Source organism: Haliaeetus albicilla, chromosome 10 (assembly GCF_947461875.1).
Source record: "Haliaeetus albicilla chromosome 10, bHalAlb1.1, whole genome shotgun sequence".
Lineage (NCBI taxonomy): Eukaryota > Metazoa > Chordata > Aves > Accipitriformes > Accipitridae > Haliaeetus > Haliaeetus albicilla.
The window spans coordinates 25,255,885-25,282,094 of NC_091492.1; the positions used below are offsets into that span (position 1 = coordinate 25,255,885).

Sequence of the window (26,210 nt, forward strand, 5' to 3'; positions counted from 1 at the left end):
TGGGAGGGGGCTGGGGGGGGGAGGCGCAATACTGGGAGGGAACGACAGTGTCCGGGGGGGGTGGGGGGGGCCACAGTGCCCCCCTCCATGTCTGTATGTGCTGAGGGGGTCCAGGCACCCCCAGTTTTGGGGGGGTGGGGTCTGCTCTGTTCCCAGCCATGGGGGTGGGGGTGACCCGGCTGTACCCCCCCAGCTCTAACCCCGTCCAGCATTACCCCCCCCGACCCCCCATGCAGCGCTGCACCTCCGCCCCCCATTACCCCTGGCCCCGCCCCCAGCCCCGCCCCAGCCAGGGGGAGGGCGAGGCCGCGCGGTGCACGCCGGGAGTTGTAGTCGGACCCGTCCTCCCCCCCCGTGCGCACCGCGGGGGCGCCCCTCCCCCGTGGGGGAGGCCAGGCCGAGGACTCCATTTCCCGGCGGCCTCTGCGGGTGCGCCGCGGGGTCTGCTGGGAGCTGTAGTCCCCAGACCCCCCGTGGCCCAGTGGCGGCCCTCGGCCCGCGGACTCCCCGTCCCAGCCTGCCCCGCGCGGCGGCGGCGGCGGCGGCGGCCGGAGCTGCCCGAGCAGGGAAGATGGCGGCGGCGGCGGGCGCGGGGGCCGGGGCCGGGGCTGGGCCCGGTGCGGGTTCCTCGGCCGGTGCCGGTGCTTCCAACCCGCGGAAGTTCAGCGAGAAGATCGCCCTGCAGAAGCAGCGGCAGGCGGAGGAGACGGCGGCCTTCGAGGAGGTGATGATGGAGATCTGCTCCACCCGGGTGAGCAGCGCCGCCGCGGCCTCCCCCCGCCGGATGCGCGACAGGCCCGGGGCAGGGGGGGGACGGGACCAGGGGCTGTAAGGGACCGAGACCTGGGGTGGGGGTCGGGGGCTGTGGGAGGCCAGGGGGGTCGGGAGGGTCTGGGGAGAGATGGGGGCTGTGGGCTGTGAGGGGGCCGGAGCCTGACTGAAGGCCTGGGGAGGTGGGGGGGGTAGAGGGGGCCGGGGTCTGTAGGGGTGCGAGAGCCTCGGGATTCGGGGGTGGGAGGGGGCGTTCGGGGGTGCAAAAAGGAGGGGGAGTTCTCCTGCGGTAGCGGGGGGCCAGGGGCTTCGCTCGGGGTGCAGAGCGGGTGGGGGGTCAGGAGGCACAGAGGTAGTTGGGGGAGCTTAGGTGGGTGCCCAAAGGGGCGGGGGGAGGGGTTTGGCGTGCAGAGGAGATGGGACTGAGTGGGGCATCACCCCGAGGCTTGGGGATGGGTCTGCATTTGGGGTACTGAGGGGTGCGGAGGGGCCGGGTAGGGGCCCCCCCCGAGAAATGCTCCTTCTCCAGGTGCCCGCCTGCACCCCACTTCTCCTTCCTGTGAGTTTATTTTGATTTATTTTTTTGGCTGTGGGTTTCTCGGCAAGGGTTTGCACGTGGCTCGCTCCAGCCCGTGGCCACCGTGCGTGGGTCCTGGTGCGCGCCGTGTGCCTCCTGTGCTTCTGAGTGCACATCCCGGTGACCGGGTGGAAAAAGCGACTCACTGCCTGCGGCACCTGAGGGTTTGCCGGGACTCTCGCCAGCTCTTGCTGCGGGGGCGAGGAGGGGATCCCTGTGTCCACAGCTCTGGGATGGGTTCCTCCTGTGTCGCAGCCCTGCATCATCTCTGTTGGGTGATCCTCCACCAGCCCAGGCACTCGGGGCGTCTGTCTCTGAGCACTGGGGACCCTCAGGAAGGTTGGGTTGGTCCTTCCCGCCAATGTGGCTGGCTCCTGCGGGAAATGGTGGATGCTTCACCCCTGGAGACGCTTAAATTTAGCTTGGCCCGAGCCTGAGAAAATGCAGCATTGGGAGCGCGGATGAGTGTGCCAGATCTGAGCCGGCAAAACCGCCCTGCTCGGCAGCTTCTGGGGAAGGGGAGTTGTTGTCTCCCATGGGCTGAGGACTTCTCAGAGGGACCTTGGTGGCAGGAGGGCTGCTCTGGGATGCCAGAGGGATGACAGCAGAGCGGGGAGGCCGGGAACGCCACGGCGTGTTTCCAGGACCATGGTTTCCCGGGTAGGGGAAGCCGTCAAGAGGAGACGGTCGGTTCCCGTTTGCATTTTGTTCTGCGCTGGCCCTGAGGAGTCGGCGGGGATTGCACGGCTGTTTGCCAAGATCAGGGTTTGGCCAGATTTCAGCTCCCAGAGAGGCGGGTTGTGCCAACCCCGGTGATGGGGCTCTGCAGTGCCGCAGGTCGCTACGCTGGCTGCCATGGGGTCCGGCAGCCAGCGCCTTCCTTCCCGGTGCAGATACGAGATGGATGAGTGAGGGGAGAGAAGTGCGGAGTTGAGGGAGCCAGAGACATGGAGAAGCTCTTCCAGGTGGCAGGGACCCGCTGATGGGGAGGCTCCTGTGTCACCCTGCACTTGGGGTCGGCGGGACTGGGAGAAGAGGGGAGCAAAATCCATCAGACCTTTAAAAAAGAGGGTGTTTGGGTTGGAGAGCCCCGCTGGCACCCTGGGTCTGGTGAGGCAGTAGTGACCTGACATCCACAAAGCCGAGGCTATCACCGGGAGGGTGACGGGGACAGGGTCCCACTGACCCCAAGGGAGCGATGTGTGGCTCTCCCCACTGAGCCAACAGCAGCCCCATCCCCTGCAGGCAGGCAGGGCTTCTGAGTAGGGACATCTCTGCGGAGGTTTTGTCTCTTTCGTCAGGATGGCAGGCAGGAGCTGTGACCAGCGCATCGCCAGTGAGTTTGGGAGTGGGCTGGAGCTTCCCGCACCATGTTTGCACAGTAAACAGCTGGTTAATGTGCAGCAAAGCTGGGGGGGAGAGGTGGCAGGACTGTCCTCCCTGCTAATCCCTGCCCTGGGACACTTCCTCCGGGAGTTCGGGAGTTCATTACCTGTACGTGGGACCGGCAGCCCCAGAGAGGCACAGAGCAGCATGGCCTGGGACAGGAGCTGGTCCCAAGGAGGGTTCTGGCCCTGTGGGTCCTCTCCGTTGTTGCCCACAGGGCTGCAGGCAAGGAGCTGGCAGCGGCCGTCATGTCGGCAGCTTGTGCCCCACACGGACATCTCCGTTTCATGGCTCCTGGCCGGGGGAGAGGCAGCTGAGGGGCTGCTGCCCAGCTCTGGGGTGCCCTGCTCCCGCTGCAGGGGTGTAGCAAGCCCCTCAATCTTTGCTTTGTGTTTCCTGGAGTTTTTTCTGGCTGCTTGCAAGCTGCTGCCTGATTTCAGCCTCGTCTGGCTCTGCCGGCTCCCGCAGGGACCCTGGCTCAGAGAACAGAGCAGGATCCCAAGACCTTAAGCCCCAGTGCAACTCCTCGCACTAATCCTGCAGTTCCAGCGCAGCCAGCTGTTGACTAAATCTCCCTTTTTTTTGGTTGTTTTTCTTTTTTTTTCCCTGGATCTGGATTTTGCTGGTCTTAAGCTTGGGAATTTGCTGTCGCAGGTTTCCCGGCTGCAGCCCATTTCCGAGCTGCTTTTTGTTCTTCATCTCTTCTTTCCTTGGGGTTTGTCCAGGACCGACAAGCACTGGTGCTCGCCGGTGTGTTGGGCTGCTCAGGGACCCCCTGGGTCCAAAGAGAAGGTGGTTTCATATACGCTTGGCCTTGGCTCCATGGATTGGGATAGGGGAAACCCTCCTCTCCTGGTGGGATGCCAGAGAGGGGGGGAATAGGACATCCCCTTGTGCTGGAGGGGATGATGGGGGCTGTGCCCTTTCCCGGGATGCGGGCAGCAGAGCACTTTCCTGCTGCTGTTGGGATGAGGAAGTCTGTGCTGCTCATGGCGGGTCAAACCCCTGCCTGGGTCAGCTGTGGGCAGGCTCCTGCCTGCGGGGCTGGGGCAGGAGGGGGCTTTTGGAGCCAGCTCGGTTCTGATGCTGCCCCAGGACCCCAGCTCTCCTCTGCCATGGGGCTTTCCTCCGCTGACAAGTGCGGGGGGCGAGTGCCCAGATGCGGTTATCTCCCGCCTGTGGTTTGCCGTGACTCCTTCCCTTGGCCTTGAGCAGTGCTGGGAGCCGGCAGGCTGCTGTGTGGTGCCGAGCAGGCAGCCCTTCCTGCTCAGCCTGCCGCAGTCCCAGATCCAGGCTGGGATCTCCCCCAGTTTTTGGGCTGCAGCACTGGCTGACTGTCTTTAGCGTGGATGAGGTGCCTGCTGGAAAACCCAGCACTCTGGATTAAAGGGGACGGGCTGACCCACTGAACGCCGGTGGCTGGGGAGCCCAGAGGCCTCTTGGGTGGGCACAGGGGCTTTGGCTGTTTGCAGGGGGGGAGCAGGGCTGGGCTCAGCCTCTGCTCTGGGGATGCGTGTGCTGCAGCCTGTGGGAGAGACGTGGTTTTCCCCGCTCTGGGCTGCTAAACCCAGTGGGGGCTCAGCATCCTTCCTGCACCGGAGCACCCATGGAGGGAGGAAAGTCCCTTGCAGGGCCTTCTCCGCACTTGGTGGCTTTGCAGCAGAGAGGTACGGTGCACCTCGAGCCCTCCCACCTCACTTCTGCACAGTTCCTGAGGGCAGCTGGGTCAGATGTGCCTTGCTTGGGGGCTGCCTGCCCCCATGGGACCCTGGGGGGCTTGATACTGTCTGTGGGGCAAGCTTGGGGCTTGGCTGCAGGAGGGAGAGCATGGGGATGACCCACGGGGATGGGGATGTCTCGGGTGTAATGGGGCAATTCGGAGGAGCCCCAGCACCCTGGGGTGCCTTCTGGCCCCCCTTGACCTGCCTCCCCCCACCCCTGGCCCAGCTGCAGGCACAGAAGCTGAGGTTGGCGCACAGCCGGGGACCCTACTACAGCGGCTCCCTGCCCAACGTCAACCAGATTGGCAGTGGTGTCTCCGACTTCCAGGTGAGCAGCGCCTGATCCGCTGGCCGGGGGCTGCCCTGGTGGGGGTCTGGGGGGGCTGCCCCCCATGGCACAGCGGCTGCTGCTCTCGGTGCCTTGGGGAGGGGGATCAGGATCTGTGTCAGGACTTAGGGTGGGTGTCAGGGAGGAGGGTGAAGAGCTGTGACACGGGCTGCTGTTGGGACAGATGTGGACGAGGGGATGTTCTCCTCTAATCCCTTTGCCTGGCCCCAGCTCTGTCCCCCCAATAGCGCTGCCAGCGATGGGGCAGTCGAGAGGGGCTGATCCCGAGACCCCTTCCCTCGCAGATGGGTGGCGGGCTCAACCCGGTGTCTCCTCCCTGCAGGGCCCTTTGCACTCGCCGCTGGACTCCACACGCAGCACCCGGCACCATGGCCTGGTGGAGCGAGTGCAACGGGACCCACGCCGGATGATGTCCCCCCTTCGCCGATATGTCCGACAGATATCCTTTATCCCATTCCCTCCTGCCCCGTCGGAGGGACAGGCAGCCTTTTCTCCCACTGCTGGGGTTCCTGCCCCGATCCCAGTGCCTCCTGGTGCTCATCTCTCTGGAATTAGTGAACATTTGCGATGCGTGCTGCCCTGGCCTGTCTGCGGGGCTGTGTTAGGTGCCTGCACGCTGGCTGCTCAGCTCCTTGCTCTCCGTTTGGCCCTTAACGTGCCTCTCACATCGACAGCTCTCCCTACGGACCGACCTACCTGTCACCTCCACCCGAGCCCAGCTGGAGGAGGTAAAGACCCCACATTTTCTTGGCTCCCAGCACTTGTTTTCCGGGGTGCCGGTTTCCAGCTTGCTGCCTCCCCGTCTCTGTGGGGTCGCTGGAGCCCAGGGCTCGCTCTGTGTTAAAGAGCACCCAGAGGTTTGGAAACAGGCAGGCTGGCCAGGAGCCCAGCGTGAGAGAGTCCCTTGCAACGGGCAGCCTTCCTGGGAGGATTTACACAGCTTCGCTTACCAGTCTGCGGGGGAGAAACCAGACCTTGGGGGGGGCACAGAGAGAAACACTGAGATGCCGGGAGTGGGGCTGGGAGGTCTTCCACCTCTCTGATTTTGGGTGCTGCCCGCATTGTCCTGCAGAGGGGGGATTTTTGAGGAGGAACAATTTCATTGTGCCCAAAAGAGCCAGCTCTGGTGTGCAGGGTAGCATCTATCTGCCGTGGCAGTGGGAAGAGGGATCGTGCCTGAGGTGAATCACCGGGTGGCTGAGTCCCTGCGTGCTCCGGCCCTTGGCCCCGTGGGCAGGCGAGGATGGGGCTGACTGGCCAAGCCTGAGCATGCCTTGAGCATCAGTTCCATCCCACGGAGGTCCTGGTGAGCTGTGGCTCCGTGCAGGAGCTGCTCGGGCTCAGCTCAGCCCTTTTAGAGGTCGCTCAGGGCTCCTGGGCTTTATTTTTGAGGCTGCCCTTGCTCTGAAGTGCTGTGCTCAGCAGACGTCTCCTTCCCTGGCCTGAGGACCATTCTCCCAGGGAGGCTTGCTGCTGATGCTCCTGCCGTGTCCGTGCCTGGCGCAGCTTGGCTGCCATCTTGGCGTGCTGGGAGCCTGAGGGGCTGTGTGTGCCCCTTCTCCCCAGCCTGGTGGTGACAGCGGTGGTGGCAGGTGCCGGGTGGCAGACCTGGGTTGTGCCGCACAACGCTGGGGCTCTGCTGGAGGGTCATGTTGTGTCTTGCCCTTTGTCCCCGGCAATGAACCTTGGTGCCAGTCAGTCCAGAGTACGAGGGCCGAGACCTTGTCCTCCAGCACTTCTTCCCCCATCTTGCCCTGTCCAAGCCCAGCCATCGAGTGCCCTCTCTGCCATCCTCCCTGACCTCCTAGGGCAAAGCCTTGGCTTTTTTCCCTGAAAGAAGAGGTTGTGTCAAATCCTCCCTGTCGCTCGCAGCGAGCACAGCTGCCATCCCCAGGAGCATCTCACTGCGAATCCTGCCGCAAATTCCTCGCCCCAGGCTCAGAGAGGACTTTCATCCTTCTTCCAAACAGCTGCCTTCACTTGGCTTTTGCTCCGTGATGCTTCCCCAGGTGCTGCTGGAGGGGAGGGTGATCTCTGGCCTGTAGTCCCCCTGCCCTGGGGCATAGAGACCCTCTGGCATTGCCCCAGAAACCCTTCAGCATTTCCCTAGCACACCTCAGCCGTCATGGCATTGACCCTTGGCCGCGGTCTGCACGGACCGGGCTGGCGGCTGTGTTTTTGGGTCCCCAAGGCCGAGCGGCCCATCGCCGTGGTGTCTGGGCTGTGGGCAGAGGGTTAAGGCAGGGAATAGGGTGAGGATGTCATGAATCAGCCCCGACTCGGTGCCGAGGGGTGTCCCCCGGTGCCAGTGGAGATACCCCAGCTTGTCCACTCAAGGCAGCCTGCAGGCAGCAAGCTGTCTGCCTCTTCCTGCTGCCCTGAGCCTCCCCACTGCCAACCCTCCCTCCCATGGGGCAGTGCTGCCCTGCGCCCCCCTCCCTTGCTCCCTCAAGTAACCCTGCTGTTTCTCCTTACAAAGGACCATGCCCTGGGGTAACTTTCCTATGGAGAAAGGACATTTGTTTAGGCTGCCGTCGGCTCTCAACAGGTGAATGATTTTTTTGATTCCATCTTCTCTCTCTCCCTGTCTTGAAGCCAGGCTCCAGCCCTTCCCCGGGACCCCCAGGGTGGGCATGGCCCTGGTTGTGGCAACTCCAGGCCCCCAGGAGAAGGGAAGGGGTCTCCACGCTGCCCTGGCCACTGAATGGGAGGACCCCTGGGGTGGACATGGCCCTGGGGACCCCCAGGGTGGAGGTGGCTCTGCACACCCTGGGCTTGGTGCAGCCCTCGTGCCTCTGCAGGCTGCATGGTCCCACAGCCACACTGAGCTCCCTGAGGAGCTGCTTTTGGGGGCAGCGGGCTCCTGAATGCAGAGCAGGGTGTTCCCGAGGGCTGCCCTGGCTCAGTGCTGGATGCTGGGCTAAGGACCTGGCTCTGCCTGCTGCCACGGCTGCTTGGTTTCACCCCGGCATGGCACGAGGAGTGGGAGCCAGTGCATCCCCGGGGGATCGGACCACCTCTCAGGAGCCCAGTGAGGTGACAGAGCAGTGGGTTCCCTGTGAGGTTTAAGCCTGCAGCCATGGGTGGCCTTGGGTACAGGGAGGAGCTGCCCCTGCCAGCCCTGGAGAACTGTGGCTTTGCCCCACAGGGGCCAGGGTGGCTTTAGGGTTGTCCCCTTCCCTGGGCTGGGACACCAGTGGGGTCTCGGCAGGGTGAGCCAGGGCTCGGAGCAGGCACATTACTGATGCCACTGGGATGCCCAGTGTGGGGGGGCTCGCGGCAGCTCCCGCTCTGTCTCCCTTGGGCCGTGTGGGAAGTGGTGCCGGCACCTCCTGGGGCTCGGTGCCAGCAGCGGGGCCCTGGTCGTGCGGCGGGCGGGCGCCCATCACTCCCCGCCTGGGCCCCGCACAGGAGGGGGCTGTGTCCCATGGGCGGCGGGGGGAGCTTCCTGCCTCCCAGCTGCGTCGCAGCTGAACAATATCCCCCTTGTGCGGTCCCAGGACGCGTCATTAGCTTGAGCAGCCTTTTCCCAGCCCCTCCCTGCGCTCATCTGCTTCAGACCAACTAATTGGGAACACAATGGGTGCAATATCCCTAGGTCCTCTGCCCCCAGCCCCTCCAGGGCCCCAAGGGGAAACAAAAGGTCCCCGAGGGAGCCCATCTTGCCTGTGCCAGGACTGGCGAGGGCTCCTGGGCCTTTGCTGTGGTGGCAGAGCCATCCCTTGGAGGAGACGAGGCCAGAGCAAGCCCCAGCATGTCTTGAAGTGCCGGGCAAGGGACCCCACTAGAGCATCACTTGGGGAGGAGAGGGCAGGACTGGCAGAACCCCTTGGCATCAGGCTCCAGGGCTTGCCCTGGGCACAGTGAGCATCAGACACAGAGGGCTTTGAAGGAGACGGTTGTTCCTCCAGCAAACCCCCCACACCCCGTGCTCTCCTTCCCTTCCTCCCCCTGCTCTTCCCCTTTTTTGCCTGCCACCCTGCCCCAATGTTGCCCACCGTCCCAGGGCTGACCATGGGGGGCTGTCACAGTAGCAGGTTGTAAATGGGGTGGGGGGCAAGGGCCGAGCCCAGGCCCACCTGACAATCACCTTTCCTTTTCCAATTAGAACAAATTCCGACTCAGCACTTCACACGAGCGTGATGAACCCCAACCCCCAGGACGCGTACCTGGGCCCCTCGCAGGGCGCCGCGCCGCCCAGCCGCCGGAGTGGTGAGTGTCCCCTCTGCACCCCACTTTCCCCAGTAGCACCCCACCGCTCCCCACCTCCACCCAGCTGCCTTGGGACCCCCGGGCCACTTCCGCCCCTCGAGGGCTCGGGGGGGGGGACTGCATGGAGCCCTGTCCCTCCACAGCGGGGTCATGCAGGAGCCCCCCACCTTGCTCCGCGGTGCTGGCCAATGTCCCCTGTGTCCCTGTGTGCTGCTGCTAACGGTCGTCTGCTCTCTTGCAGGTTTTCTGGACGGGGATGCGGACAGTAAAGGTGAGCACCTGCCCACGCCCACCAGCGTGGCACCGAGCCCAGCATGGACCCCTGTTCCTGTCCCCTCCTTGCAGTCTGCAAAGAGTCAGGGCAGCGGGTGGGATGTGGGGGGCCAGTGGCCAGGGACCCCTCTGTGGTGAGTGGGTCTGTAATGCCCCACTCATGACCGGTCGGTGCCCCCAGGGTGGATGTGGGTGGGCTGTGCCGCTCTCCCCGCACTGACCCTCTGCTCCCCCCCCTTGCCAGTGTTTCTTTTCCAAGTGCCTCCCATCGAAGAGAGCTTTGACGATAACAAGCATTCGCTGAAGCCCTGGGACACCAAGAAGGTGGGTACAGAGGAAGGACCATGAGGAAGTCACCCCTCCGTTCCCCTGCCCAAGCTGCCTGCTTCCTGCCCACGGGGCATTGCGACATCAGGGTGGCTCTGCCTCCTTCCGGCCCTCAAACCGTGGCTGGCCCAGGGTCGGGGGAGCACACATTCAGCATCCTGGCCTCACTTCACTCCTCTTTGATTTTGTAGCTCTCATCGTCCTCGGCCCGTCCACGCTCCTGTGAAGTCCCTGGGATCCAGTAAGTCCTGGGCTGCACTGGGGGGCATGGCTGGGCAGCCCGAGCCCACAGGCAGCTGTGGAAAAGGGGCTGGAGCTGAGGGGGGGGCCGGGCTGCTGGGGAGGGGGATGCTGGAGAAGGCAGCGGCGTTCCCACACTGAGCGTGTCTTTCTCTTTCCCCCAGCATATTTCCATCCCCAGATCAGCCTGCCAATGTCCCCCTCATCCCCTCAGCCCTCAACACGGGCGGCTCCCTTCCCGACCTCACCAACCTGCACTTCCCCTCCCCGCTGCCCACGCCCCTCGACCCGGACGAGACCGCCTACCCCAGCCTGAGTGGGGGCAACAGCACCAGCAACCTGGCCAACACCATGACGCACCTGGGCATCAGCGGCAGCATGGGACTGGGGACGGGCTACGACTCGCCAGGTGAGGGCTGACCCCATCCCGCTGCTGCTGGCAGGCAGGGGGACGCCGGGGCTGATGTCCCGGGGTGGTTGGACCAGCCACCAAGATGCACGGGGCCAGCATGGGGAGCCGAGAGAGAGGCCCCCGTGGCAGGGAGCTGCCTGCGGCGAGTGTTCGGTGGGGCTGGGGGAGATGGGGAAACCCCCAGCTGGCATCCCGGAGCTGGCTGTGGCAGAGATTGGCCTCTCCAGGTGATCCCAGCCTGGGCTGGAAGCACCGCAGCCTGGGAGTGGGGTGGGGAGAGCTGCAGGGTCTGACAGCATCAGGGGGTCCTGCAGGGGTATGGGGTGGTGGTCCCGGTGGGGAGCCCACCGCCCACCCCACTCCTGCCCTGGTGCCTTCCGCTTGCCAAGCCGGAGCATCCTGTGCTGCCGCCAGTCCCGTTCCCGGGGTGTGTGTGTTTCTGTCTCTGTCTCCATCGTTTTGGTCGCCTCCGTCACCTTCCATCCCACCCGGGGCAGACGGGGAGCCCCAGCCTGGCCCAGCCCGGGGAGGAGAACCTGGGGCGTGGGGCGATTCCGTGGGTAACGGTGGTGTCTCTTCTTTTTTGTCCCCACAGGACTTACCTCACCTATGCAGAGCTCCCTGAGTAACCCGTCCCTGCAGTCCTCGCTTAGCAATCCCAACCTCCAGGCCTCCCTGCGAAGTCCCTCGCTCCAGTCCTCCCTCAGCAACCCCTCGCTCCAGTCCTCCCAAAGCAGTTCCTCCATTCCTTCCTCGCTCTCCAACCAGTCCCTGCCCTCCTCCCTCTCCTCCTCGCTCAGCAATCCCTCCCTCCCCACGTCCCCCCGCAGCCAGCCCATGCAGTCTTCCCCCAGCAACCCCAGCTTGCCCTCCGGCTTGAGCGGCTCTTCCTACACCCCCATGGTGCAGGCGTCCATAAACACCTCGCCCCGCCGACGGGTCCCGCTCAGCCCCCTCACCCTCCCAATGGGTGGCGACTCCAGAAGGCAGCACCCCAAACAGTTCTCACCAACAATGTCACCCACATTGTCCTCCATCACCCAGGTATGCATGGTCCCATCGCCCGCACCGGTGCCTGCGCCGTGCGCTCGCCTCCGTCTCCTCCTCCCTCAACTTCTCTCTTGTCTCGTTTCCATCCTCATCTCAGTCATATGCCAGGGAAGCCCCTTGCCCCCCACCCCGGCCCAGCCCGTGGACCCCTCCCTGCTGGGAGGGAGCTCCTTGGGGACGGGACAGGGAGGAGGGGGATGCAGCACATCCCAGCCGGGGCTCCCCCACCCCGGCTTCCCGCTCCGGAGTGGGGAGCCCAGGCGATGGTGGGTGCTGGGTGCCGGGTTTTGGCACCGGTGGGGCTGAAATTTGGGGTCTCCCGGATCGCCGTGGTCTCCCCAACCCGCTGCTGGTGCTGGGGGATGCACCAGGGGTTGGCGGAGATGGGGGCACTGGGGCACCCTGCAGAGGGGCCGTATCCTGGTGGGCGCTGGCATGGGTGCAGGCTGACACCCCCCCCCCACCTCCGCTCTATCCGCAGGGGGTACCCCTGGACACCAGCAAGCTGCCGGCCGATCAGCGGCTCCCGCCATACTCCTACAGCCAGTCCGGCCTGCTCCTGCAGTCCCAGCCGAGCCAGAAGGCCCTGCACCAGCCTGTGCAGTCCCCCCCGCAGCCGGCACTGCCCCCCGCCCCGCCGGCACGGCCCACGGTGCCGCCGGTGCCGCCGAGCGGGGCCACGCAGCGTCCGTATGCCCCCCAGTACCAGCCTAACGCCTCCCTGCAGCAGCAGCAGCTGGGACAGCCCCTGAGCGACTTTGGCCTGGGCAGCGTGAGTGCTCCCGGGATGGGGGACGGTGGGGGGACAGTGGGTTGGGGGGGCACAGACACGGCACAGCAGGGATATTCGTCCCTGTAACCCACCTCTCCCTGCAGTTCGAGCAGTTCGGGATGGGGGAAAGCCCTACCAGCAATAGCAGCGGCTTTCCTGAGGAGCTGGGGACCCTGAGCTACCCCCCAACCGAGGGCACCTACGACCCCCACGTCCTCAACCGGCAAAACCTGAGCAACTGCAGCCGCCACGGCCCCATCCCCAACATCATCCTCACAGGTGGGTGGGTGAGGGGCACCCCAGCTCCCCTTCCCCGGGGAGCAGGACATCACAGGGGGAATGCTGAATGCTGTTTCCGCCCCCTGCCCCTTTCCCCCTTCCCATAGGGGATTCTCCCCCCGGCATCTCCAAAGAGATCGCGACGGCGTTGGCTGGCGTCCCCGGCTTTGAGGTGGATGCGACGGCGTTGGGTCTGGAGGAAGATCTGAAAATCGAACCCCTCACCCTGGATGGACTGAACATGCTGAGCGACCCTTACGCCCTGCTCACCGACCCGGCCGTGGAGGATTCCTTCCGCACTGACCGCCTCCAGTGAGGGGCTGGGGGCTCTGCCAGCAACTCCCCTGCCTCTGCCCACCCCCCCCCGCACCCCTCCCCAGTTTCTCTCCTCCCCTCTCCCCTTTTTCACTTTTTCTTCGGTAAAACGGTGGGGCCATCGCCGGCTCCCTCCCCGGAGAATGGGGCCAGGGGATGCCGGAGCCGGTGGGAAGGGGGTGGGGGGGGACGTGAGCCAGGCGCTCTCTGCCCCCCCCCCCCCCAAACCCCGGCGGGGAGAGGGCTCCCAGCCCCCCAGGGAGGCAGCTGTACATAACCCCATAGGTAGAGACCCCTGGGGGGGGTGTGCGTGTAGGGGGGCTGCTTCTGTTTTTATTTTATTTTTTTCTGGCTAATCATCATGTTTAAGGAGAAATCCTGCTCCCCCCCTCAGCTGTGCCCTGTATGTACCCCCAGCCCCCCCCCACTTTACCCAGCTGCCGGGGACCCCATGGGACGTGTAGAAAGCACTTGTAACTTTGCCCCTGCAACCCCCCCCCCCCGACCCCCGGGGGAGCGCGGGGGCCCTGTCCGCGGGCGGGGGGACCTGGGGCCCCAGGACCCGCGTTCCCCCCCATGCCCGGGAGGGAACCAGAGTGATTTATTATTATTATTATTTTTTAAAATATATTATATGTTAATTAAATGCCCCCTGTGATGGCGTGTGGCTAATTTCATGGGGGGGTGCGCTCTGTGATGGCGTGTGGCTGATTTCATGGGGGAAGGACATGTGCACACACCTCGGTGTGGTTGGGGGGAACCCCCAGGCCTCCCCGGGGGGGGTTGGGGGGCACAGTGGGGGTTCAGCTGCTCCAGGTCTCCCTGCCCTGCCAGACAGACCCTTAGGTCTGGGGTCCCTTACTGGGGGGGGCAATGGGGTCCCTGCAGTTCCTGGGGGTGCTGGGGGGAGATGACATGGTGGCCATAGGGAGCTTGGGGGTTTCCTTGAAGTTCTTGGGGGTGCTAGGAGGGGTCCTTGGGGGGTCCTGGCAGTTCTAGGGGTGCTGGGGGGGGGGGTCCCGGGGTCCCCGGCGGGTGCAGAGAGTCCTCCCGGCCGCCAGGGGCCGCTGTGGGCGGCGGCGGGGCCGGGCGGGCGCGCGGTAGCGCCCCGGCGGAGCCCAGCGGCGCGGCCCGGCCCGGCCCGGCCCGGCCCGCAGGTACCGGCGGGGGCGGCCGGGGGGCGGGTCGGGGCCTGCGTGGGGCCGGCCGGGGCTAGGGGGCACCTGGCCGGCTGTAGGGCCTGTAGGGTCGGCTACAGGGCTTGTGGGGCCGTGTGTCGGGCCTTGTGGGGCCGGGCGGGTATACAGGGTGTATAGGGCCGGCTCTGAGGTGCATAGGGCCGGCTGGGGGGGGGCTGTAGGGCCGGGTGTGCGGTGTATAGGGCCGGCTATAGGGTCTGTGGGGCCGGCCGTGTGTATAGGGTGCAGAGGGGCGGGTGGGAGGGTGGCTCTGTGGCCAGGCTGACGTTTGTTGACGCCCCCATTTCCACCCCAGGGTTTCCAGCCCGAGATGGGACCGGGATGGGGGGGGTGCTGCGGTGTGTGCCGTAGCCTTGCCGGCCCCATGGGGTGCAGGGAGCCGTGGGGCAGAGGGTACGCAGTGGGACAGGGTCCCCAGGCACTGTGGGGCAGGAGCTGCTGGGGACGTGCTGCTGCCTGGGGACCCCCGGTGCTCCCCTGCCTTTGGGGCAGTGTCATGGGGCAGGCTTGCCCCACAGCCAGCGGCCAGATCCTGCCCTAGGGATGGAGCTGGGTCACGGGGGGGGTCGTCCATCCGTCCCCCCCGCCCCTGCAGTCGTCGCTTCCCCTTTGGCAGCCTCACGGTGGGGCCAGTTCCTGTTCCCACTGCAGCTGGGGGCAAAGCCCTGCCTCTGCCACAGGACCCCTCCGTGGGGCTGCCCATGCTGGGGGTCACTGGGAGGTCCATGGGGACATGAGGGCAGGTCAGGGGACTGATCATCCAGGACCCTGCCATGTCCTGCTGGCTTTCAGTGGGGTGCCCCACTGCAGGGGCCTGGTCGGGAGGACCCGTGAGAGAGGTGGGGGTTGTTGGGGGGGGGCACAGGCTGGCTGTGCAGGACCCCCCCCGCCACTTTCTCCCCACGCGAGGCGGGTGGCAGGAAGCTAAATCTGGAGCCGGGGCTGTGTCTCGGCAGCTTGTCAGTTATCACGTGGCACTGGGCTAAAAATATCCTGGGTGGCTGCCTGGTGGGGCTGGGGGTCCCGAGGTCACCAGCTGGGGGATGGGGACAGCCTCCAGCTGCTGCCATGTCCCTGCCTCTGCCGGCACGGGGGATGCTGGCACAGCCCCAGTGGGGCACGACCCCACTGGCTGAGGGGGTTTCCTCCTGGGGTTGTGGGGCCAGCGCGGTGTCCCTGCTTGGGGTCCCCGTGTTTGGGGTTGTGACCGGTTTGCCACCCCAGTGTGGCTGGGGCAGAGCCGGTGTTGCACTCCAGTGCCCTGCAGAGGGGGGTGACGGCTGCAGGGGTGTGACATGGGTGTTCGCTGCCTTGTCGCCCACTTCCTTCCCCTTTCTACCCAGCCCTGCGCAGCTCTCCAGTGGCCTCCACGGACCCCTCCTGCGGCACCCAGGCAAAGCTGGGGGTGCTGGGGACAGGGAAAGGGCATGCAAGGGGGAGAGGGGCTGGCTGCAGGCCAGAGGTGCAGCCACCAAGCCGGGGGGCCACGGCACAGGGTGGGGGTCCTGTCTCAGAGGTGCTGCTCGAAGGGTATCCTTCCACAGCTGCTGTGGTTGGGGTGGGGTGCTGACCCCCCCCTGCCCCGAGCCATGGGGGTCCCCATCACATTGCCCTGTGCTTCACGGCATGACCGGAAGCCTCCTCCCTTCCCGTCCCCAGTGCTTTTGCTCCGTCAGCTCTGCCGTGCCCCACGGCTGCCGGCTCAGCTGTGGGGCACCCCACACTGCCAGTCTGCTGCGATAAAGGAGCTTTCCCTGCTCCACAGGGCGCCGGGGACGGCCGGTCCGGGTGGGCTGTGGGGCAGGGTTGGGGTGTCACCCATCCTGCTGTCTCCCCCCACCAGATGCCGTGAGCCATGTCGGACGAGAAGCCCCCACAGCTGGTGGACTACTTTGTGGTTGCTGGACTGACGGACACCTCACGGCCGCTGGAGGAGGAAAGCCAGCAGCACCGCCCAGCCCGCCCCAGTGAGCCCATCACCGACGTGGCCGTCATCATCCGCTCGCAGGGCGAGGAGGTGCCCCACGGCTTTACCTGCATCGAGACCACCACCTCGGGCCACCCTGTCGACCTCAACGCCGGGCTGCTCAACAACCCCCAGATGTTCATATGCTACAAGCGGGGACGAGACAAGCCCCCCCTCATCGAGCTGGGGTGAGTTCTTGGGACTGGGGCTGGAGGGGAGGGCAATGAGCTCCCCAAGGGTCCCCCTCACCCCTCCTCTCCATCCAGGGTGCACTACGAGGGCAAGGACCGTTCAAAGCCAGGCTATAAGATCCTGGACACGACACCCTACAGCCGCTCAGCCAACCTCAATTCGGGGGGGCCGGGACACCAACGCACCTTCCTGATGTACCGGCGGGCAGCTGAGCCCCACGGCCACAACACACTGGGGATCACTGACATCTGCCTCATCATGCCCAGCAAGGGCGAGAGCACCCCCCACACCTTCTGCCGGGTGGATAAGAACCTCAACACCAGCATGGTGGGTGCTGGGGTTCCCCCTCTTGCCGCTGCTGGGATGCCCCCGCCGCCATCCGGCCCGTGCCAACCCCCTTCTCTGCTCCCTCCTTGCAGTGGGGCCCTGCCCTGTTCCTGTGCTACAAGATCGCTATGGCCAAGGCCAACACACTGGTCTACGAAGCGGGTAGGGTCTCCCATGGCAATCGAGGTGGGGTGGGTGTCAACCTGCAGTGGGTTGACAGGCTGCCGGGTGCCCATGCAGGTGCTCCCTCCCTCCCCCACCTCAGCTGGATGGGGGAGTTGATAAGGTGAGGCTCATCCTTCTGTCCGTCTGTCTGTCCAGGGCTGCTGGGACGTTATCCCGAGCAGGACAGCGAGTCCTTCCCCCTGCCCGAATCAGTGCCCGTCTTCTGCCTGCCCATGGGGGCCACCATTGAGAGCTGGCCGGCTGACACCAAGTACCCACTACCCGTCTTCTCCACCTTCGTGTTGACTGGTGCCTCGGGCGATAAGGCAGGATGGGGGCTTGGGCTGCGGGGAGAGACAGTGTGGGGGGGGGGGGGTCTCACCTTGACCATCCGTCCCACACAGGTGTATGGGGCGGCCATCCAGTTCCATGAGGCGTTTCCCCGGGAGCGGCTGTCTGAGAAGCAGAGCCTGCGCCTGGGGCTGCTGAGCGTGGTAGACCGACGGCCTGTGGCCGGCCGCTCACTGCAGACCCGCAAGAGCATCTGTGTCCTGTCCCACTGGCCTTTCTTCGACGTCTTCCGCAAGTTCCTCATGTTTATCTACCGCTACTCCATCTCAGGGCCCCACGTGCTGCCCCTCGAGACGTGAGCGCTGGGCAGGGGGAGGTTTGGAGGGGGGACACAGGGGGATGGCTCCCATCGTCTCCCCCCACCGATGGGCCCCTCTGCCTGCAGGCACATCTCGCACTTCATGCACAACGTCCCCTTCCCATCCCCGCAGCGGCCACGCATCCTGGTCCAGGTGAGTCACCATCTCTGTGTGTGTGTGTCTGTCCCGCTGTTCCTTCCGCATGCTGGCTTCCCCCAGCCCAACCGTGTCCCCATGTCCCCCCAGATGTCCCCGTATGATAACCTGCTGCTGTGCCGGCCTGTGTCATCCCCGCTGCCGCTCAGGTAGGGATGGCTGCAGGGCACTGGGGACACACACACACACACACACACACACGCATGGGAGGGGGATGTGGGGCGGCTGAATGACGTCCCCCCCCCCCGCAGCGGCGCCAGCTTCCTGACGCTGCTGCAGAACCTGGGCCCCGACAACGCGGTGGCACTGCTGGTGGCCGTGCTGACCGAGCAGAAGCTACTCATCCATTCCCTGCGCCCTGACGTCCTGACCAGCGTGGGCGAAGCCCTGGTGGCGGTGAGTGCTGGGGAGGGGACATTGCAGGGGGGACACGCCGCGGTGCTGGGGAACCCCAGCCCGTGGCGCTGACCGCCCTTGTCCTGTCCCCAGATGATCTTCCCCCTGCGCTGGCAGTGCCCCTACATCCCGCTGTGCCCGCTGGCGCTGGCTGACGTGCTGTGTGCCCCCGTGCCCTTCATTGTAGGCATCCACTCCAGCTACTTTGACCTCTACGAGCCCCCCAGGGATGTCATCTTCGTCGACCTGGACACCAACACCATCTTCCAGTGAGTGGCCCCCAATTCTTGGCCGGGGGGGGTGGGCTTCACCAGCTGGCTGCTGCCTGGAGGGATGCCGGGGATCCACTGGCTGCCCTCCCGTCGTCCCTCTTGTGTCCCCCCCCAGGAGCGAGGAACGCAAGCTGCTGTCCCCCCGCTCCCTGCCCCGCCGACCCTGCAAGGTGCTGCTGGCCTCGCTGTACAGCCTCTCCCAGCAGCTGGACGAGAGTGAGTGGGGGGGTCCGGAGGGGACCCCACAGCTGCCTGTGCCCCTCCCCTGCCTAATTTCCCCCCCCCTTTGCTCTCACAGTGTACAGTGGGCCAGGCGAGGAGGTGTCCCTGGAGTTGCTGCTGAGCGATGCAGAAGCGGCGCGGGGACGTCGGGCACAGCTGGAACTGGAGGCGCGGGCGGCTTTCCTGCGCTTCATGGCCTGCGCCCTGCGGGGTTACCGCTCCTTCCTGCGCCCCATCGCCCCAGCGCCCGCCCCGGCTGGCCGCGATGCCGGCAGCCTCTTCGCTCTGCAGGGTGGGTGGGCAGCAGGGAAAGGCAGGGGTAACTGGGGTGGGGGTGTTGGCTGGATTTAAACCCCCCCTAATCCTGTCCCCTTAGGGTTCCTCAAGTCCCGGGAGCGGGCGTACCACCGGTTTTATGGGCAGCTGCTGCGCACCCAGCTCTTCACCCAGTTCATCGAGGACTGCTCCTTCGCCAGCGACCGAGACCCCTGCCTCGAGTTTTTCGACACCTGCGTGGATAAGGTGGGTCCTGCCAGCTCTGCACCGTGTCCCTGTGTCCCCGTTCCCCCCACCCCAGTGACACCCTGCACCCCCTCCCCAGGTGCAGGCAGAGCTGGAGAAGCCGGAGGACACACCCCTCATGGAGCTGGATGACCCGCGGGGGGGTGAGCACACCGTCTTCATCACCCCCCCTGAGCAGCCAGCAGGTCCCGATGGTGCCGAACTGCCTGCGCGGTACCGGTGAGAACCCCCCCTTAATCCCCCCAGCCCTGCCGCCCCCTGAGTCCCCCCAACTTAGCTTCTGCTCCCCCCTGCCCCCCTAGCTATGATGGGTTCCCCACCCTGCGCCCCGAGCTCCTGGAGCCCCCCCGGGACCCACTGGTGGCCCAGCTGTGCCAGGCCAGGAGCAGTGCTCCCAGCAGCCCAGCCCCACGCAGGACCAAGCAGGTGAGCAGGGCCAATGGTGCGACAAGTTGGCCAGGTCTCAGCAGGGATGGGACAGCATGGCGAGGCGGTGCAGGATGCTGCCTGCCTGCCCACCTCCTCCAGCTCCCTCCTCTTTCTCCCCTCATCCCCAGGAGATGAAGGTGGCCCAGCGCGTGGCCCAGAAGTACTCCTCGGTGCCTGACATGTGGGCCAAGTGCCTGCTGGGGCACTGCTATGGGCTCTGGTTCCTCTACCTGCCCACCCACGTCCGTGCTGCCCCCGCCAAGCTGCGGGCACTCCAGCTGGCCTACGAGGTCCTGCGCAAGATGGAGACTCAGAAAGTGGTGCTGCCGGACGAGGTAGGTGGCATTTGGGGCAAGGCAGGCATGCCGGGGGTGGGGAGGGACCCCAGGCCAGCCCTGATTGCCCGTGGTTGCCCGCACCCAGGTCTGCTACCGCATCCTGATGCAGCTCTGCGGGCAGTATGGGGAGCCAGTGCTGTCGGTGCGGGTGCTGCTGGAGATGAAGCGTGCAGGCATCGTGCCCAACACCATCACCTACGGCTACTACAACAAGGTGACGGGCTTGGGGGAACACACACGTCGGGGGGGGGCGAGGAGGGTCCGCACCGGCAAGTGACTGTTTCGTTTTCATCCCTCCCCGCCCCACTCGCAGGCGGTGCTGGAGAGCAAATGGCCGGCGGGCACGCAGGGCGGGCGCCTGCGCTGGGCCAAGCTCCGCAACGTGGTGCTGGGGGCCGCCCAGTTTCGACAGCCCCTGCGCCAGCGGGAACGCCAGGCTGCTGCCGCTGCTGCTGCTGCTGCCCCCCCAGGTAGGTGGGGATGGAGTGGGGGGGGATGGCCGGGGGGAGCTGCTGTCACCCCGCTGATAGCCCCCTCATCCCCTCCCACAGGTGGCCGAGCCCCCCCGGCACCCCGTCCTAGCCTGCAGCGGCAGACCACCTGGGCCGGGCGCAGCCTGCGGGATGCCCCCCTGGCCCCCCGGCTGGTGAAGAGTGGCAGCCTCAGCTTCCCCGGCGGCACCCACGGTGAAGGGGGCCGGGGGGGGCCAGAGGAACCCCCGACTACCCGGCCCCCACCTCTTCCTGCAGCCCTGGACCCACTGCCGCCCCGGCTGTGGGGTCCCCCTGGCTCGGCCGATGGGAGCCTGTCGGACGTCAGCTTTGCCACAGACGAGAGCGACCGGGTGGATGAGGGGCCGGTGAGCAGTGGGGGGCTGGCAGGGGGCACGCCGCGGCGGGGGCTGGCTGCCAAGCTGCAGCAGCTGCTGTCCCCCGGCAAGCGGCCCCCACTCCGGCCGGGTGCCAGCACCGAGCTCCCTGTCGGCCCCCGGGACGCTGCCGAAGCCACCTGTCCGCGCCGGGGCTCTGAGCAGCGAGATGGGGAGCCTCTGCCGCGCCGGAGCCCTGCTGAGACCCTGCTGCGCCCACGGGAGCGCCCCGAATCCACCGCCTCCGAGGTACCTGGCTTCTCTTCAGGGACGGTGACTGTCTGTCTCTCTGTCTGTCCTCGCTGATGGCACGTGTACCCCCAGAGCTCTGTCTCGCTGGGCAGCGAGTTGGACCTGTCGGACACGTCGGTGGGCAGCGCTGGTGTTCCCAAGTCCTCCGAGCCACCGGCTGATGGGGCAACTGGGCAGGAGCCGCCTGCTGTGGAGGTGAGTGGGTGCGTCCCATCCTATTATGGCCCCCCCCCCACTTTCACTGCAGGGTCTGACGGTGCTGCCACCGCTGCTGGCCAGGTCCTGCTGTCCAGCTGCTCGCGGTGCCAGGGCTGCAGCGCGCTGGTATATGATGAGGAGGTGATGGCTGGCTGGACCTCTGATGACTCCAACCTCAACACCACCTGCCCCTTCTGCGGTCGGTCCTTCGTCCCCTTCCTCAGCATCGAGATCCAGGACTTCCAGCTGCCCCCCAGGTGGGCTCCCCCAGACCCACCTGCGCACCTGCGCACCCCTGTGTCCCCTGTCCTCCAGGAGAAACCCTAATGTCCCCCATCCTCCCCAGCACTCTTCTTTGCTGCCCACCAGTATCCCCTGTCCTTCTGTCCTCTGGGGGAAAGCCTTAACGTCCCACATATTCTGGTGTCCCTGGTGTCCCCAGTGTCCCTCTTTGCTGCCCGCTGCTGTTCCCCAACCTTCCACCCTCTGGGAGAAAACCCCAATGTCCCACATCTGCCTTGGCATCCTCCGTGTCCCCAGTGTCCCCAAACCCCCTCTTTGCTGTCCACCATTTTTCCCCCATCCTCCAGGGAAATGTCCAGCATCCTCCCTGGTGCACCCCCCTTGCCATTTCCATAACTCCCCCCTCCTCTGCCTCTTTGCTGCGCAGTGCCGCCGAGGATGGCTCCCTCCCTCCTCCCACTGCGCAGGGACCGGTGCTCAGTGACCGCCGCCGCTGCCTGGCCCTGGACGAGGCTGAGCTGGAGCTCTGCAACGGCTGCCTGGACACAGTGGTATGGTGCTGGCTGCGGAGAGGGGAGACAACCATCCCCGCAACGGGGAGTCCAGGTGTCCCAGTGGCGTGTATGTGTCCCCCCCCCTCTCTCCCACAGGTGCCGCGGCGGTCAGAACGAGTGGCTTTCGCCTACCTGAGCCCATTGGTGCTGCGGAAAGAGCTGGAAAGTTTGGTGGAGAATGAAGGCGGTGAGTTCCTGGCGCAACCGGAGCTGGTGGACAGCCACCCCATCATCTACTGGAACCTCGTCTGGTATTTCCAACGCCTGGGACTGCCCAGCAACCTCCCCCGCCTGCTCCTGGGCTCCCAGCACGTCGCCCCGGCCCCACAGGTAAGGCTGGGGGGGCTATAGAGAGGGGTTTTAGGGGTTGGGGGGGATGCCAGCATGGTGCCCACCTCCCTGTCCCACAGGCGCAGCCCCCCGACTCCCCCCCCGTGCGTGTGCGGCTGCTCTGGGACGTCCTGGCCCCTGAGCCCGACAGTTGCCCCCCGCTTTACGTCCTCTGGCGGCTTCACAGTGAGTCGGGGGGTGGTGGGAAGGGGGGGAACTGCAGCGGTGGGGTGGCACTGACCCCCCCACTCTGTTCCTGTGTTCCTGTCATGTGTGGTCCCCCCCCAGGTAATGTCCCCACCCGGCTGAGGTCCTGGCGGGCCCACGGCCACCCCTTCTCGCTGGCCTTCCTGGAGGCTGTGCTGAGCCACGTGGGGCTGAGTGAGGTGCACAAGGCCATCGCCCTCTTCCTCGAGACACTGGCAGCCCCTGGCGGCCCCTGGCACCTGCAGAGGTAGGGCTGTGACCCCCACCCCCAGCCTCGTTGGCACTGGGCTGGTCCCCCCGCACCTCACTGCTCTGCCTCCCTAGGAGCATCTACCGGGAAATCCTCTTCCTCACGCTGGCGGCACTGGGCAGGGACCACATGGACATCGGTACTGGGGGCTCAGGGAGCGGCTTCGGGGGGACTGGGTGGCCCCCCCAGCACCGCTGATGGCCGGTGTGTGTGTCTGTGTGTGTTCCCCCTCGCCTTGCAGCCGCCTTTGACAAGAAGTACAAGTCGGCCTACAACAAGCTGGCGGGGAGCCTGGGCAAGGAGGAGCTGCGGCGGCGGCGGGCGCAGCCCCCCAGCTCCAAAGCCATCGACTGCCGCAAGAGCTTCGGGGCCACCCTTGAGTGCTAGGGGTGGCCCCCCTGGCCCTCCCTCCCCCGGGACAGAGCAGTGGGGGGGGGGGGCGGTGACCCAGGCCAGCCGCTCCACTCCCCAGGTTGGGGGGGAGCCCCCGCCACAGTCCCTGGCTCACAAAGGGTTTTATATGTCAGTGTTAATATATTTTTATTTATTTATTCCCCCCCCCAGCGCCTCCTCCTCGCTTGTGCTGGCAGCTGGGTGGGCAGCTGGGACAGTCACGGGGAGGCTCTGTGCATCGCCCCCCCCCATCTCACCACCCCGCACCTGGGGGGCTTGTGAGGTCACGGGGGGGGGTTGGGGGCCGCCTCCCCCTCCTTCCCCCCCCTCGCACTGTGCAATAGGAGCCCCCCCTGCCCAGGGGGTCTGTAAATAAAAGCCGCTGCGGTATTTTCCCCGCTGCCTCGCCAGGCGCCTTCTTGGGGGGCGTCAAGGGGGAGCAGGACCCCCCCTCCCCGGGGTAGGGTGGGGGGCTGAGGAAAGGGACACCCCAACCCCGCCCCCGGGAGGGTTGCGCCATCGGGGGGGGGGAAGAGGTGCCAGAGCGTTGGCCTGCGGCCACGGCAGCCATCTTGGGGCCTGGCAGAGGCCTGAGGGCTGGGGTGAAGCCTCGGCATTGGGGACCGCTACCGGCGAGCCCGGGGCGGTACACACACACCCCCCCCACACCCCCCATGCGCGGCCCTGCCCGGTACCGGGGCCCGCTCCGCGCCCCGCCCCCCCCCCGGCGTCGCGTCGGGCCACGTGCAGCCCCGTAGTAGGCGCCACGTGGGCCGGGCGCAGGGCGGCTACGGCGGCCGCTTTGGGCCGAAATTCCCCCGCGGGCGGAGGAGGGGGGGGGGGAAAGCGGGGACGACGACGACGACACGGTTTTTGCCCGCCGACACCGCGCGCGGCCGGCGGTACCCGGATGTCCAGGCTCGGGGACTCATTAAAGGCGCCCCGCGGGGAAGCTCGGCGGTTTTCTATTGGTGGAGCGGCGCGCCAATCTTAGCGACCGCCCGCCAGTAAGAAGCGGGTGGTGAGCCCGGTAAGGAGGCCGTCGGATTCGATTGACGGGACGTCGCGTCCGTCGTCGCGCCATACCAATAGACGTCGCGTCTAGGGTCGGCAGGCGGGGCGAAAGCGGCGGGGCCGCTGCCCAATCAGCGGTATTGTTTGTGGTGGTGCCGGCTGCGCTCAGCGGCTGCGGGTGGCTGCGGCGCCGCGTCTGCTCCGCCCGCCCGGCCCGGCCCCGGCTCGGCCCCAGGGCACCCACCGGCGCCCCCGGCCCCCAGGGCGGCGTCCCCCGAGCCAGGTGAGGGCTGCGGGAGCGGGGGGGGCCGGGCCCGGCGGTTGAGGGGGGGAGGGGTGCTGGGGGGGGGGGCGGGCGGGCAAGGCCCGGGAGTTCGGGGGGCGCCGAGCTCAGGGGCCGAGGGAGGCGGGTGGGGTGTCTGTGTTTGGGGAGCAGCGCTCGTTGGGGCTTGGGGGGGTTCTGCTGGTAGGGGACAGAGCCCGGGGGGGGGGTGAGGGGAGCAGAGGGTAGGGATTTGGGAGAGCAGGGGGTGGTGGTGGGGGGTGTGTGCCTTTGTGGGGGCAGAGCTCAGATTTGAAGGGAGGGGTCAGAGCAGAGGGAGTTTGGGGGGGACAGAGCTCAGAGATTTGAGGGGGAGGTCAGAGCCGTGGGGTTTTGGGGGGGCGCAGAAGGATTTCGGGGAGCAGAGGGGTTTTGGGGGGGGCAGAGCTGAGAGATTTGAGGGGGAGGTCAGAGCCGTGCGGTTTTGGGGGGCAGAGCCCCGGGCTTCTGGGGCTGGCGCTAGAACGGTGCAGAGCTCGGGGGGCGGGGGGGCTCAGGGGCCCAGGGTTTTGGGGGGATACAGAGCCTAGGGTTTGGGGGGCTGGCAGGGGTAGCCCAGCCCTCGGGAATGGGCGGGGAGGGCTGGGGGCGGGGATACCCCGTGGTAAAAACGGGGTGTTGGCTCTTCCGCCCGGGCTGGGGGGGGGAACACCGGTCCCTGCCCGGCTGGGGACCGTCTGGGCCGGGGTGGGGCTGTCTGGGCCGGGGGCGGTGGGGAAGCGGGGTGCGGGCGCTGCCTGGCTCCAGGCCTGGTGTGCGTGGGGGAGGTCCCTGGGGCAAGGGAGAGCAGGGAGGGGGCGGCCGTCTCCCTCTAACCACAGGCGACAGAGTGGGGTGGGAGCAGCCGCTTCTCTGTGCACCTGGAGGGTCTGGGGGGAGCGGGGTCTGTGTACACCCCCCACCCCGGCATCCTTGGCGTTGGGGCTGGGTACCGCTGCTTCGTGGGGAGTAATGCTGCGATAGAGCAGCCCTACATGATGGGGGAGCTCGGGGCTGGCTGCTTCCCCTGTCACCCAGAGGGGACACCCCCTTTGTTCCCTCTTCTTCTGCCGTGTTTCCTTCTGCGATTCCCATTTCCTTCTGCGATTCCCGTTTCCTTCTGCGTTGCCATCACAGCATTTCCCTCTTCCCTCGTTAGGGAGGTGATGGGAACGAGTGATTGACTGTCCCTGCCTCGCTCTGCCGCCGGTTGGGAAACGAGGTTTTCTGCCCTCCAGGATTCTGCCTCCTTTCTTCACTCCCCCCCTCCTCTTCCTGATGCTGCTTCCCCACGTCAAAACCAGGAGAGGGGCAGCCCGGAAAACTTTCACATCTCGCCTTTAATGTGGAGCAAGAGAGTCCAGCGACTGCCTACTCCTTCCCTGTGGGCAGCGCAGGCAGCCCTGTCCGCACCCCTTCCCCTTTTGCTGTGAGGATCGGGGTGGGGGAGGATGAAAATGCCTCTTCTGGGGAGGCCCAGGCCCTTCCTTACTCGACATTTGGGAAGCTGGGCAGCATGATTCCTCTCCCCTTTGCTCAATTTTCCAAAATAAGAGCGTTTTAGGTTTTTAAAAATGCTCTCCCTTCCCCTCCACGGCTAGAAAGAAGGGTCTCTGATGGTGGGGGGTGCTTTGCCAGGAAGAGGAGGAGGAGGTGGTTTGGGTAAGCGGAGGGTAGCTGAAAGCAAGGAGGAAGAGCGACAGCATATGGATGCGATCCTATCGATTCGCTTTAGCTGCCTTGCCTTCCTCGCCTTCTGTTTGCTGAAATCACCCCCAAAAATGGATTTTTTTTTTTTTTTTTCTTTCTTTGAGCCTGCCTCTGCTGCTGACAGGCTGGAGGAGGAAGGGGGGGGTACGAGCCCGTGGGGAACGGCGTCCTTCTGGAAGAAGGTGTGGGAGGTTTTGACTCTTATTTCTCGGTGTTCTTCAGTGGGGGTTGGGGAAGGATTGCAACAACAAGCGGTTCAAGAGGACAGTGGTTTTTAAGGATTATGCGTGGTTGGCTACTGGCAGAGGATTGCATGCCTTCTCACCGGGGAGCTGAGAGCCAGCTGCGTTTGAGCTGTTGAGGTGTGCAGGG

General features: G+C 66.0%; 3 protein-coding genes across 3 annotated transcripts in view; all 3 read left to right on the top strand.

The window, feature by feature from the left end:
* Window positions 1–532: 532 nt before the first annotated feature.
* On the top strand, window positions 533–13,330 carry CRTC2 (CREB regulated transcription coactivator 2). The gene is made up of 14 exons (XM_069794302.1): window positions 533–751; window positions 4,682–4,783; window positions 5,127–5,243; window positions 5,471–5,532; window positions 7,284–7,352; window positions 8,913–9,016; window positions 9,258–9,287; window positions 9,534–9,613; window positions 9,808–9,857; window positions 10,021–10,265; window positions 10,864–11,312; window positions 11,800–12,090; window positions 12,195–12,369; window positions 12,477–13,330. The coding sequence occupies exons 1-14, from the start codon at window positions 572–574 to the stop codon at window positions 12,683–12,685; spliced, it is 2,163 nt and encodes a 720-aa protein (XP_069650403.1). The 5' UTR covers window positions 533–571; the 3' UTR covers window positions 12,686–13,330.
* A 426-nt stretch (window positions 13,331–13,756) lies between these two features.
* DENND4B (DENN domain containing 4B) lies at window positions 13,757–22,978 on the top strand. Its single transcript, XM_069794304.1, has 27 exons — window positions 13,757–13,841; window positions 15,727–16,037; window positions 16,116–16,368; window positions 16,461–16,530; window positions 16,690–16,859; window positions 16,938–17,179; window positions 17,270–17,336; window positions 17,430–17,488; window positions 17,591–17,735; window positions 17,829–18,004; window positions 18,123–18,223; window positions 18,306–18,521; window positions 18,606–18,751; window positions 18,831–18,970; window positions 19,054–19,177; window positions 19,309–19,515; window positions 19,604–19,732; window positions 19,832–19,988; window positions 20,049–20,635; window positions 20,711–20,833; window positions 20,918–21,093; window positions 21,507–21,630; window positions 21,730–21,963; window positions 22,044–22,149; window positions 22,252–22,417; window positions 22,495–22,559; window positions 22,662–22,978. The coding sequence occupies exons 2-27, from the start codon at window positions 15,739–15,741 to the stop codon at window positions 22,805–22,807; spliced, it is 4,428 nt and encodes a 1,475-aa protein (XP_069650405.1). The 5' UTR covers window positions 13,757–13,841; window positions 15,727–15,738; the 3' UTR covers window positions 22,808–22,978.
* A 981-nt stretch (window positions 22,979–23,959) lies between these two features.
* The window catches only part of GATAD2B (GATA zinc finger domain containing 2B), a 45,806-nt gene continuing 43,555 nt past the window's right edge, over window positions 23,960–26,210 (top strand). Inside the window, exon 1 of the mRNA XM_069794306.1 lies at window positions 23,960–24,110. The gene's annotated coding sequence lies outside the window, so the exon portion shown is untranslated. The remainder of the gene's footprint in view (window positions 24,111–26,210) is intronic.